Source organism: Natator depressus, chromosome 6 (assembly GCF_965152275.1).
Source record: "Natator depressus isolate rNatDep1 chromosome 6, rNatDep2.hap1, whole genome shotgun sequence".
Taxonomy (NCBI): Eukaryota; Metazoa; Chordata; order Testudines; family Cheloniidae; genus Natator; species Natator depressus.
This window is the reverse complement of record NC_134239.1, coordinates 103,613,249-103,627,419: the sequence shown is the minus strand read 5'-3', so window position 1 is coordinate 103,627,419 and position 14,171 is coordinate 103,613,249. Positions and strand designations below refer to the sequence as shown.

At 42.6% G+C, this 14,171-nt stretch overlaps 1 protein-coding gene across 1 annotated transcript; it reads left to right on the top strand.

The window, feature by feature from the left end:
* The first annotated feature begins 3,186 nt into the window (after positions 1–3,186).
* LOC141989462 (alpha-1-antitrypsin-like) lies at positions 3,187–13,734 on the top strand. The gene is made up of 5 exons (XM_074956172.1): positions 3,187–3,247; positions 9,012–9,680; positions 11,151–11,421; positions 12,172–12,319; positions 13,478–13,734. The coding sequence occupies exons 2-5, from the start codon at positions 9,029–9,031 to the stop codon at positions 13,670–13,672; spliced, it is 1,266 nt and encodes a 421-aa protein (XP_074812273.1). The 5' UTR covers positions 3,187–3,247; positions 9,012–9,028; the 3' UTR covers positions 13,673–13,734.
* The last annotated feature ends 437 nt before the right edge of the window (positions 13,735–14,171 follow it).

The following is a 14,171-nucleotide window of genomic DNA, read 5'->3' as shown; positions in this document are numbered from 1 at the left end:
GATAGGTACATCAATTCACAGACAATAAGAACCAGTCCAGACTTTGCCTGTTCTCTGGGCTTAGCTTTTGATAACGAATCTTGCCCTCCCTCCCCCTGAGCCTCCAGTAGATCCCATATACCATTTCTATCCACAGTTGATTAGAAAGTTGTGGTTGGGGCACGGTGCAGTGACGGAGATGGAAGCCATCTGGGTCAGTGATGTTAAGGGAGGCAAAGAGAAGAAATGTTCCTCAGTGCACCAGTAAGAGCAAACACTGGAGAAAGTTCCAAACTAGGACTGGCTCAAACTTTGGGGTAATATGTTTCCATATACAGAAGGTCACAGTTCAGACTGATCTCTAACAACAACTAACCAATGTAAAATGAGCAATGGGATAGCTTATCATATGGAAAAATAAATCATTATAATTTCACCTGGGATTTTCAGAAGTGCTCAGCATTGGCTTAACTCTGCTCTTAAAAACATCAAAGTGGGTTTTACCGTTGACTTCAGTGGGTCAGGTCAATGCCTAAGTGCTTGTGCAAATAAATACATATGTTTTTATTCCAAATAGGAGGCCGAAATCAATTTTATCTGTGTTATTTTCATGCCAGACTCCTGGGCACACAGACCCCGTGGAGGTCTAAGTGCATGTTGTCACAGAGTGCAGCAGAGAAGCTGCCACATGCCAGGGGTTAGCAAACAAGCTGGCCACAGCAACTGTCTGTGGAACAGGGCCCTCCTGACTCTCTTTTTGCTTTGGCTCTATTCTCTATTGTGTTTGGACACCTAGTCACGGGTATCCAAATAATCCAGTTTTGGCATTGTTTGCTTTGCATCCGCTCTGATCAGTTTTATTTTCTCAGTTGAGTATTTTAAAAGTGGGCATTTGGCTCCATACTTTTCAGAACATATAAATAATGGGAAAAGGAGCAGCTCAGATGGATGGTAAGAACTTTTCACTGAAGGTTTTGAAATCATGTATTTTGATTACATTTAAGGGATCAATAAACAAAACCTGGAAAGGGATTTAAAGTTGTGGGTAATGATTAGCACTGGCCTTTGGGACGCAACACCATAGTTTCCAGCTTTGCCACTGTGGGAACTCAGTGAAATTGGGACCTGTAGTTACCTTAAAGAGAATTATGATATAAACAAATTCAATTCATTTGTTTAATGATGGGATTTATTTTCCCCATTTCATGCTGTCAGAAATACTAAGTAGAACATGACAGTTAATTGTTTTAAAAATATTTTCCTCTGTTATTTATGATGAACAATACTATGTACTAAATGATAATAACTGTTTACTAACTAATTACATTACTAATTTCTGCAGATTTAATGGCTCTTTCATTTTGCAGGATAACTCCTATGGAAGAGAAAACCTACCCTCTGGCTGTGTTTGTTACTTGCTGGGCTACATGCGATCGGCCATCGTCATCCCCAGCCTGGTCCCCTCAAAGGCCATGATGATCGTGAAGATACCAGTCATGCTGAGGCGATATCCAGGTTGAAAGAGATAATGTGCATGGGGACATGGTCTTCTCAAAATAGCTCCTGGTAATGCTGACTTTGCCTTTAGATTCTACAAGCAGATTTCTGCAAATGTATCAGACAAAAATATTTTCTTCTTTCTTATGATCATCTCTGCTGCCTTTGCAATGCTGATGATAAATCTGTCACTCTTGTCTACACTACCACTTAAGTTGATGTAATTTAAGTCGCTCAAGGGTGTGAAAAGCCACCCCCCTGTGTGACGTGAGTTACATCGAGTTAAAGCGGTGTCTACACCGCACTATGTCAGTGGGAGACGCTCTCCTGCCGACATAGCTTCTGCCTCTCATTGAGGTGGAGTAATTACATCGATGGCAGTGCTCACCAGACGCACTACATCGGCACAGCTGCAGCACGATAGTGAAGACAAGCCCTAAGGTAGATTCTGGAAGGACTCACTGCTAAGCTGAGAGAGATTCAAAGAAGAAGATGCTGAAGGTTTTCATCTCCCACATGTGCTAAACAATCCTGACAGTGAGATCCAGCTGATGATGGGAAATGCCCTTTTTGTAGTGCAGCAACTGCAGCCACTAAAGAGTTTATTAGATGATGACAAAAGCTTTTAGGCATAATAATATCTAGCTCTCATATAGCACTTTTCATCAATAGGTCTCAAAGCACTTGACAAATTCACTATCACTTCCCCCATTTTACTGATGGGGAAAGCGAGCCACGGAAAGGTGAAGTGACTTGCTCAAGATCTCTCAGCAGACTTCTTGCCAAGCCAAGAATAGAACCTAAGCCTCCTTTTTTCTAGTGACATAAAGTATCCCCACAAGCTGAGCAATAGATCAGTAATCACCCAGAGAAAAAAAGCTATGGAAAAATAATGACTTAATCAAGGCTCTTAAGGCACTTACTGTCATGGTGCTTGTTAACTATTCATGCATGTAATCCACGCACACATTTATAGCAATTACACATTTTGAATTCCTGAGTGAGACCTAGGGGAAGGACGCTGTCATTTGTCTTTTAATGAAAGACTATAATTGGAGAGAAGGATGGTCCTATAATTAAGGTGCTGGGCTGGGACACAGGAGATCTGGGTTTGGTTCCCAGCTGTGCCAGTCTCCCTGTATAAATTGGGCAAGTCACTTAATCTCTCCATGTGTCTCATATCCACAGCTGTACAATGAGGATAAAAAAAAGGAGGACTTGTGGCACCTTAGAGACTAACAAATTTATTTGAGCATAAGTTTTCGTGAGCTACAGCTCACTTCATCGGATGCATTCAGTCTCTAAAGTGCCACAAGTACTCCTTTTCTTTTTGCGAATACAGACTAACAGGCTGCTACTCTGAAACAGTGAGGATAATAATCCTTCCTTTAGCTGTCTTGCCTTTTTAGGCCGTAAATTCCTCAGCATAGGAACTTTCTCTTATGATTTTGTATGTATAGCGTCTTGCATAATGGGGCCCCAATCTTGCCTGAGACCTCTAAGGGTCTGTCTACACAGCAACTAGACACCCAGGGCTGGCCCAGGCCAGCCAACTTAGGCTCATGGGGCTCAGGCTGCAAGCTGTTTCATTGCTGTGTAGGCTTCCAGGCACAGGCTGGAGCCCGGGCTCTAGGACCCTGGGAGTAGGAGGGTCTCAGAGCTTGGGCTGGAGCCCAAGCCCGGAAGTCTACACAGCAATGAAACAGCCCCACTCCAAGCCCTGGAGCCCCACTCGGCTGCCACGTGCAAGCGGCAGGAGTCTAGCTGCTGTGTAAGTGCTAACATAATACAAACAATGAAAAGTTTGGCCTGTAAGATCTCCTAATTTGAGACTGATCCCATCTGGAAAGTCTTTCGGTAAGGATAGCACATGTTTATTTTGACTCTTCCTCTATACAGCAAAAAAGAGATGAAAAATCAAATGAAAAATCAAAAGTGTGTATCTGTTTCACCAACACTAAACTTCATGACCAGACTGTCGCATTGCCCTGCTCGTGTTCCATGTTGCAATCAACTTGGGACGGGAAGCATGGGGTGGGCCAATTGTATCACAGACGTCCATTGTGACCTTGGGAATGTCCCCAGAGTTTGCCCTGTGCTTCTGTATTCTTATCTGTAAAAGGGAGATAACAATATTTACCTTGTTCATTGAAACAAGGTAAAGCACAGAGGGGCCGTGCAAAGGATTTTTTAAAATGTGCTCTGTTTTCCTTCTTTAGGAAGTATAATGAAGGTATGAGGGGTTTTTTTTGTTTAACAATTTGCCTTTTAAAGTGTTCTTTTTCTAGTATGCCTTTTACATTAGAAATTCAGGCTTTTCCTGTTGTGCAATATTATGAGATCTGAAATACCAAAGAAGTGAAACTGACTGATCAAGGGCAGGTAGATGAGGTGCTGATGGGTGGACCTCGCTGAACAGACATTGCATCATTGCAAAGGATGCTGCAGTGTGCATGCTACTCCCATGGCCCCTGGAGATCGGGGACCATTTCTTCCTCAGAGATGCACAATGTCTCTCCAAGAGCTCCTCTACACCAGTGCAATTCGATACTACCCCACCATGGATCTGTGCCTACTAGCTCCTGATGGTAGGAAGCATGAAGAAAATGTTTTGCTTTATTAACGACTATACATTTGTAGTTACCATCACGTGATCCATAGCAGTTTTCGGCAGATTTTGCATTTCCAATTTAATAGCAGTATAAATATTTAATAAGGGGCATTTGCTTCACTCAAAATAATAATTTTAGAAAAACCAGATGATATTTGTTCATTTGACATTTCATTGTATCTCACAAAGATTTATACAGAAACCCAATGCATCAGAGATGCTGCTGCCAATAGGCTGGCTAGTACATTGCAGATAAAAAATCCCCATGTGAAAATTAGCTTCGAATTCATTTAAACTTCCAACTATGGGCTTGTTACCTTTTAATTAGCTTGATTTATACTAATAACTCCCTTTCCCACAAGCACTCAGTGGCCTTTTCTTCCTTTTTATCGTAAGCCCACCGGGAAAAACCATTTCGTCCAAATTTGACCAAAGAAGAGGGTTTGTTGTTGTTGTTTGGTTGGTTAATGGGAATACATCTGTTAAAGTGAAATAGGGTGGTATGAAGATCACTATGATGAGAAATTGCCTTGCTGGTGGATAAAAATACATTTAATGGGAAATGCTGCTGCATTATTCTCCTTGCTTGAAGAAGGAAGCAGGTGGAGGGTGCTCTGTTGAAGGAAACTGCTCAAATGGGAGAAGTCACTCAGAAGGAGGAATCTTTTGTCTGGGGTTGACAGATGCTTGTCTATAGATTGGGGGAGAATGCTCGATCAAGACAAACATTTAGAATATGTTTTTCCAGTTTATAACATATTGTCCACATACTGCATTCTGGGTGCTTATCCCACTGGTTGAAACACAGAAAATACTACAAAAGGCTTTCTCATGACTATAAACCCCCACCCCTCCCAAACCTTTGCTCCCTCCCGCGTACTTTGAGAACATGCATGCATCACATGCATGCATCACATGTTTAATAAAGGAGATGATATGTTGAGCCCACACCTATATCAGACCATTGTAGTTTGTCTGGCCACCCTAACACCAGACAGATATGAATAAAGGTGGATGAAATTTTTCGGATGAATAGTTTATTTGGTGAAAAATGCAGTTTCAGCCTACCCAAAACTATTTGTGAATTTTACACACCTTCACCTCATAGGTTTGGGGATTTTTTTTTCCAGGCTGGATTCACAAGGGGACTTTGGTCTAAGGGAGTGGGGTATAGGTGGTCTGGCCTAATGGTCACTGCTGAGCTGGTGTCCACAAGTCAAGGACAGCCATGAGGCTGTAGACAGTGAGCAAGGATTGGCGTAATCACTAGGATCAATAAGCTTGAGGCTGGGATCAGAGACTGGAGATCAGAGGCACAGCCAGGCTGGAATCAGGGGGCCAGAGTCAGACTGAAGTCAGAAGACAGAGATCAGAAAGCAAGGTGCAGTCTGAAGTCACAGCAAGTCCGAAGTGTATACGGCTGCCCAGACAGCTTCCTTGGGCACCCTTCAGGGTTAAATAGTGCACATGGGCCAATCAGAGGGTCACAGGGTGCTGTCCCTCTGGAGCCTTTGGGTAGTACTTCCTGTGGCACCTAATCTCCACACTGCTCCATGGATGTTGCTTTGCATGGCCTCCTAGTGGTGTTGTGGGAACATCAACTGTCCCCAGGCTCTTAAGACCAGGTTCTAGTGCCTTACATTTGTTGTCGTTCATGATTCACAAAGCAGCCAGAAGAGAAATAGTCCCTTCCCTTATAACTTTTACCCCAGTGATTAGGGCACTCACCCAAGTTCAGTCCAGTATTCACTCTGTGCCCTTATTGGTCATTTTTATTTGACCTGTTTAATGTGTAATAGTGGAAATTCATCCGAATACTGCTTAGCAGTATAAATAGTGGTGTAAGGCGCAATCCAGATCAGATGAATACAGCAGGAACCCTTTGATTATGTAAGTACAGTTATGTATTCATTTTTCCTTAGAGACTCTGAATTGATGTTATTTATGGTTTTTGCCATTTTGGTGCTAGGATTATATCATTCACATATTTGTGACTTTGTTCCCTATACCTGTTACAATTGATTCATTACTCTGAAATAGGACTGAAGCAAACATCCAAAGGAACAGCAAACCCTGCTGTTCTAGTGGAGGTGTACTCAGACTAATATTAGGACTTGTCTTCACTATGGGGGTAAGTCGACCTAAGTTATGCTACTCCACCTCCGTGAATAACATAGCTGGAGTTGATGTAGCCTAAGTCAACTTACCCCGTGTCTTCACAGTGCTGAGTCGATGGGAGACACTCTTGATTTAGCGGGTCTTCACTAGACCCGCTAAATTGATCCCTGCTGCATTGATTGCAACAGCATGGGGAGCCCAGCCCTTAGAATAAAATATCCTTTGAAGCCACGAGGAACCTTTAAAGTACCCAATCAACTAGGAAGCTGTTGAGATGCCCCTTTGTGCTAGGTCACCCTTTCTGTGTCGTTCACAATGGCATAGTCTACCAAGACACATTCGTTGGGGGGAGATGGGAGAAAACAACATTTAAAATGCAGTACATTTATATGTTTTCCTGGTGACTAACCTCAAAATAGCCTAGAACAGATAACTGAATGTCTAGTTGCAGACCCTACTATTAGAATTTGGGAGTAGATAGAAGGTAAGAAAAATGCCATTGTTTCTGAATTTAGTTTCCCTTTTTATTCCCATAGACAACCCAATCTCAGGGAAACAAAGTCTAGCACCGTTTTAATTTCTGGACTCAGATCTTGGGCTTAAAGATGACATCCCAGCTTTTCCAAGGCTATTGTATAAATGTTGCTAGGTTGTATAACACACCTTTTTGATCTCTTCAGTTGAGACGTTTCACTGAATCTGTTTAAAAAAAAAAAGGCCTAATTAAAATGGTCTGGCCAAAATTTTTCCAGTGTCAAAATTGTGACAAAAATACAAATTAAAATGTCTATGAGAAAAGTAAATGGAAATTGATGACATCTTTGCAGTACAACAGAAGTAGAAAGCAGGGTCCTCAGCCCGGCCTAGTATAAATTTGCTATAGGCAGCATATATTCTGTATTTAACAAGCTTTCTAAAACACTGGATTAAACTCTGCTCAGATATGGGAATTAGACTGGGGGAGATTGTTGACTCAGGCAGACAAAAAAAAAAAAGTTTCTGGAACTATTGGAGCCAGTGTGCTACCTCTCAGATAATTAGAAAAATGCAGGTTAAAATGCTGGCCATGCCTTATCCCCTCCAGGTTAAATACAGTAAGTGAGAGCTGTCCTGTGCTGCTGGGGTTGTAGTTATTAGAGTATGTAACTGCATCACTGTCTGAGTTGATTAAAGATTATGATTTGGGGGATGGCAGGGAATGTAAAACAACAAATATTTAAAAAACTGAGGTCAACCTCCCTTTATACTTGGAAGTTATTTGGTGTATCCCCAAACACACAGGGGTGTGATTACATAGGGAATCTGACTGTCTACTGGGCTGAAAATGGGGCTTCATTTAAAATAAACAAATCGGGTTGGGGTAAGTCACCACTCGGGGCCATGCTCTGACTTTTGGCTTTAGAACATTTAAAATTTAACCTTTCATGGAAGTTACCTTCCCCTCCAGCAAGCAGCTCGCAGTCTGGTAAACTTGGGAACACAACCAAATTTTATGTAGGGTACACAAACAAACAAATGACAAGACCAACAAGCTATTAAAGTAATAGGGAATTGTGTTTGTGGTCAAAACCTTTAGAACTGTGGCTCCCAGCTGAAACTCCACCTGGGCCTCCCTTGCAAGTCCAGGCCACCCCCAACCTCAGTCAGGTGGGTGCAGGGACTCCTCTCAGCTGGGGACTTGCTCCAGCCTGCAAGTGTCCCTCTAGTTGCTGCTGCTGTCATTGCACAACTCAGCTCAGTCCTCGCCCCTAGGTCCTATCAAATCCCCAGTGGACTCAAAAAGAAACCCCCTTTCTCTAAGGTAAGACTCAAAAGATATTGGGTTCCTCTTGCCCATCTGGGCACGGCTACCCAATCTGGACCCACTGCCCAGCTAAGAGTGGCGCAGTGGATAACCCCACCTCCCCACGTTCTCACACTTACCTCCTTTTTCATATACCTGCAGTTACCCCGCACATTTATCACAGGTTGTATGTGTGGCACCAGGGAAACCCCAGGTTGTGCAGCTTTTGATACTTCATGGAACTCCTGACATACCTGCAAATTATACCTGCTAGCAGGTAGGGAGCCACTCAGTTTTCCTGTAGAGCAGGGTTCTCAAACTGGGAGTCGTGACCCCTAAGGATGTCATGAGGTTATTACTTGGGGGGTCGTGAGCTGTCAGCCTCCACCCCAAACCCCGCTTCACCTCCAGCATTTATAATAGCGTTAAATATTTTTAAAGTGTTTTTAATTTATAAGGGGGGGGTCGCACTCAGGAGCTTGCTATTTGAAAGGTGTCACCAGTACAAAAGTTTGGGAACCACTGCTACAGGGGGAGTCAGAGTGGTATATGCAAATTAGTCAGGCAGCAGACTCCCTCAATTCTCCCACTTCACCACTACAGGGAGCTAAAGAGCTGCAGCTCCAACTCTTGCTAGACCTCTTAAACTTTCTAATTGTGTCCACTGAATAGTGAAACATAGGTATGGTGGAAAAAATTACATCACTGTTACTACTGACCACTACACTCACTAGCGCCAGAATTTTGCTGGAGAAGAACACATCACATATCCTAAACAGCCGAGGCATATTCCAATCTTTATTATAACTGACATATTAGTAAACTAAACCAAATTTTTCCTCAGTGGGATTTATAATCATGTATAGTCACGTTAGATATGCCATGTTCCTTTGTTTTGCATTATTTTTATATACATTTTATTAATAATTGTTATGACAACTAATGCAAACAACGAGCCATTAATTGCTACCAAAGTCACTATTAATTTTGCCCCTCTAATTGTTTGATTCTATTTTGTGACAGAATAATTTGAAAGGAGAATGAATTCCGCCCTTTCTGTGTGTTTGTTACTTGCTGCTCTTTATGCTCTTGCCCATTGCCATCACTTTCCTCATCACCCCACCTGTGAGGATGACCATAAAGTTACAAATCACACGGAAGAGCATGCACTCCTGAACCAGGCCTGTGTCAAACAAGGTGCTAGCTATGCGGACTTTACATTCAGATTCTATAAGCAGGCTATATTAGTGGAAGCACACAAGAATGTGTTCTTCTCTCCCGTGAGCATTGCCACTGCCTTTGCAATGCTGGCAATGGGTGCTAAATCGGCCACTCGGACTCAGATTTTTGAAGGAATGGGCTTTAGCCTGACAGAGATTCAGGAGGAGGAGATACATGAAAGTTTCCATCATCACATCCACATGATGAATTGTCCTAACAATAAGATCCAGACAAGTATGGGAAATGCCCTTTTTATAGCGGCTGAGTTTAAAGCACTAGAGAAGTTTTTACAAGACGTCAAAACCTTTTATGAAACAGAATATTTTCCTACTAATTTCCATAATTTAAAAGAGGCTGAGAAAAAGATCAATGGTTATGTAGAGAAGAAAACCCGTGGGAAAATTCCGGAACTAGTCAGCTCTCTTGATCCAAACACTATAATGGTTCTTGTTAACTACATTTATTTCAAAGGTAAGGCATGGAGCACAGATGGGTATGTATTTATATTATAATCTTTGAATGGCTGATTTTGATTTAAAGCAAAGAAAACATTGTTGCTGCTTTTACTATAAATTAAGAGAAACTGTCATAATATAGTAGAGCACAGAGCTAGAACTGGACTAAATTGTGCAGGGCCTTGAAGGGAAAGACAAAAAACATGTATTTGATGTACCATAAAAGAGGGATCCAATAGTTTAAAATTCCTTTAAGATCCTTAGTTGGAAGGGACTCTGGAAGGGTAGAAAAGAAATAACAAAAACCAACGGGCAGAAATCAAAGCAAGACAAATTCAAACTAGAAATAATTTTTAACAGAGAGTGATTAACCAGTGGCACAAATTACCAAGGGAAGTGGTGGATTCTCCACCTCTTATGTCTTCTAATCAAGAACGGATGCAATGCAGGGGTGACCAGATGATATTCCAAAGCCTGTGTTGTGCAGGAGGTCAGGCTAGATGATCAAATGCTCCCTTCTGGCCTTAAACTCTATCCGAGTGGTCATGTTCATTTATTGTGTTTTAGGTACCTACTGAATATAAAACACCTACAAGAAATCATTTTAATAGCTGTTTTATTTATAGAGCTGCTGAGGCACCTGCTAGGTAAATTCTTCCTAATAAAGAATTAAAACAAGAAGTGACTTGATTCTGATTTCCAGTCCACTGCTAAACCTTGGTGTAAACATTGTTCTGCAAGGGGCTGGAATATTTACAGTCACCTGTCATTATTTTATTTGTTATTCTCAGGTCAGTTCCTACTGCATGTATGAAACAATATGTGCATTTCCCACACTCCTAGCAGTATGGGAAGCCCCAGGGCTGCTGCCTCTTTGCATCACTAGTGGAACACAAGCCAGCTGAGTGGAGCAGGCTATAGCTTTGCTCTGCTTATCACCAGTCAGCAATGGGAGGGGCATTGCTGTTTGTGGAGAGGGAAGCCCATTTTCCATTCTCAGGAATGGTGCAGCATACACTCTTGGCTCTTGGTCCCTGGAGCTGCAAGTGGGATTGTGCCTTCACCCAGTGTGGTTCTGTGCCCTGTTGGCTCCTAGGGGTAAGAAGAATGAAGACAATATTTGGTTTGACATCTCTAGGTAGCAACAGTTTGATTTGGAATAGTTTGGGGGCCCCCAACGTTACATCAGAATAAATATTTAAGGGACCTATTCTTCTCTCTGCAATAACGCTTTAAAGAAAACCAACAACATTTGTTCATTTCACTTAGTGGTTCTTCATCTTGACTAATAACCCATTTACCCCAAACTCCAGCACACCAGTGATGCTGCTGCCGCTCGCCTGCAAAACAGACATTGCTTCATCAAAATAAACGTGGAGTTACCCCCACCTATGAGCTTCTTCCCTTTGAATTAGTCTGATTTCTGCCAACAAATTCCTCTCTCCCTCCACTATTAAATTGCATTCTCTTTGTTTTTGATGATAAGCCTCCTGGGAAAATCCTTTCAATCCTTTCCACACCCGTGAGGAGGATTTTTTGGTGGATGAGAAAACCTCCGTTAAAGTCAGTATGATGCGCCAGGATACCGACTATGAAAGCCACTATGATGACCAGCTGTCGTGCTGGCTGGTGCAGATACCGTACAATGGAAATGCCAAAGCATTATTTATTCTGCCTGACGCAGGGAAGATGAAGCAGGTGGAGGCTGCTCTCTTGAAAGAAACTGTGTGTAAATGGGAGAAATTACTTCAAAAAAGGTAACCCTTTGCCCACCGTTATGCGGCTAGATGGTTGATGGTAATTTAAGAGAGAATTCCAGAGCAAGGCAAAATATTAACGCAGGTATCACAGTTCAGTATTCTCCATGTTGAGTAAGTAGAGTTCTCAAATGATCCCCCAGCTGCCTTAGAGGAGAGCGTTGCAGAAGGTACAATTCCAACTCTTCTGACAGCCCAGGCTGCAGCATCCCAACTGTTGGTCCCTTAGGACTCTAGCCAGGCCACTGATCTGAATAGGTCTGGCAGGTCCGAGGACTACAGCAAGTACTGATCTTGTTGCCAGTTGAGTGTTTGAAAGTTCCTACTTCTTTTATGTTGCTAATGAGATTTATTAACTGCCATGTGCCATTGACTCCAACCTCCTTACCCTAATCTCTGTCTCCACTCCACCATCTCCTTGTCCCTCCAACTGCGCCTGATCCCACAGAAGTCTGTTGAAAGGTACATATCAGGGCTCTGAAATGAAGTTATGGACTCAGGAGAAATTCATTTGTTCAATGGTCCAACCACATCTGTTCAGGAGCATCCAGGCATGTAGAAAAGGCTCACCTAGACCCTTCTAGGTGCTCAATCCTCACTCAGACACACAAATCACACAGAGAATGCAAATGCCTCCAGCAGACGCCTCAGGAGTCAGAAAAGCACCATGTGGTGTCATTAAATTGCAGGTACTCCATAGTGTTATCTGAGTGCAATGTTTCACCATCATGTTGTGTTCTTTGTTGACAGGAGTATTAATCTGTACATTCCAAAGTTTTCTATTTCGGGGTCCTACGATGTGAAACTCCTGTTTAAGAAAATGGGTATTACTGATGTGTTCTCTAGCCTTGCTGATCTGTCTGGAATTGCTGGGACGTCCGACCTGTATGTTTCAAAAGTAAGTTAGTGAACAAATGGTTTTGTGAGCAGGATTTGTCTGTACCCATGATTATAAAGTTTACATCCGAGACTATTTACGGGCTCGATTCTGTTCCCACTGAAGCCACTGGCAAAACTCCCACTGACCTCAGTGGCTGCTGGCACTCAATCAGTTTTCTCTAGACTAGGGCACAAACAGGCTCGTTACAGAGAGCACAAGCCTTCACCTGTAGTTTCTGAAGGTTGTTATAAAAGGAAATTGTCCTAGGGAGCAGCAGGTACATTAAGAATGGGCACAAGTACAAAAAAATGGCTTTAACTATTCCTTGCCCCCAGACTAGAATGTCTCAATAGCAGCAATGACAATCACTTCCAAATCCAGAGCTAGGTTGTGATACACTTATGCACCATTTTTCCTCAAGTATTGCCTCAGATTCCAATGAGACGATGGGTGAAATCCGGCCCCACTGAAGTCAATGAGAGTGTTGCCCTTGACTTCAATGGAGCCAGGATTTAACTGTGGGTAATAGGCTACAACTCAAAAGGAGTAAGGTCATCAGACTCTGACCCTAGCTTAACATTGGGATAATATTATCTAAGTCACATTTGGGACAATAAGGAGAACGTTCTGAGTGGGTTCCACAGCACCTCTGTAAAGAACCCAGTTAGGGTTTGGAGTAACTAAGGTCCTGCAGTAACAATGCAATACAAAAGCTGTACTGAAGAGAAGAATTGTGGGCCTCGGTGCCATGGATTCTTGTCATTGTTCACCTTGACATTTCTGCTGGAACACAGCTTTGTACTGTCTCAACGTACTGACTGTTTGTGATGCTAAGGAGGAATTGGTGATAGTAATCATTGATAGAAAAAAATCCCTCTCTTTTGCGGAGAACGGCCGCTGACTTGATCCATGCAGGCCTACCTTTTTTTCCTCAGTGGAACTGCAATTGAGAAATAACTGCAACAGCCTCTTAATATTGTTGGGTTTGATCCTGGAGTCCGGACACAGGGGAAACTCCTCTTGAAGTCCAGGGAAGATTTGCCACTCAGTGGAGCTGGTTTCATTGGGCTGTATCAGTCCTATTTGTATTCTTCCCATTTCCTAACACAAGTTCAATATCAGCTGCTGATCACTGTCCTGTACTCACGCTGTAACATTTGCCTCATTTCCTTGCAGGCTGTTCACAAGGCCGTGTTGAATGTTCATGAGAATGGCACCGAGGCAGCAGCAGCCACCGCGATAGCAGTTAACAAATTTCTTCATCCTTCAACTACCATTAAATTCAACAGGCCCTTCGTGGTGATGATTGTTGATAAAGCCACCCTCAGCACAATTTTCATGGGGAAAATTGTCAACCCTACTATAAAATAATTGAGGAGTCGCTGGACGCATCAGTACTTATGGTGGGCCGCCGCAGGCACTTCTGCGGACCACCAGGTGTCAGTGACCATCCCTGAACTTTAATTGACCTACATTCACAAGCAAATCAAATATATATATGGGAATGTTTAGCCTATAAGCAATTGAGATTTCTTCTCAAACAAAATAGCTAAATATGTATACAGCACGTGTAATAACAAATCACTGATAATCTGCATAGGAAGGCCTATCATCTCTTTGCCCCAGTTTGGTAATTCAGATCATACTAACACATTATCTGAGTCCCTAGGAAAGCTGTCTTTATAAAAGGCTTCTACTAGATCTTCATGTAAGATGTAAAGTTTCCCAGCTCACAGCAGTATCCTGAATGCCCTTAGTTCTGGGTTATTCACTGGCAGCTTTATCATCCAGGAATCCTGGTAAGGATCACTGCTCTACCAGTCTGTCTCTGGATAGTCCCAGTGTTGAGGTCCAAGAAATTAGCAATCCC

Coding starts and splice junctions, on each gene's coding strand:
- LOC141989462 (XM_074956172.1), top strand. CDS start 9,029: ATGAATTCCGCCCTTTCTGTGTGTTTGTTACTTGCTGCTCTTTATGCT. Junction 9,681..11,150: donor TAACTACATTTATTTCAAAG/GTAAGGCATGGA, acceptor TTTGATGATAAG/CCTCCTGGGAAAATCCTTTC. Junction 12,320..13,477: donor CCGACCTGTATGTTTCAAAA/GTAAGTTAGTGA, acceptor ATTTCCTTGCAG/GCTGTTCACAAGGCCGTGTT.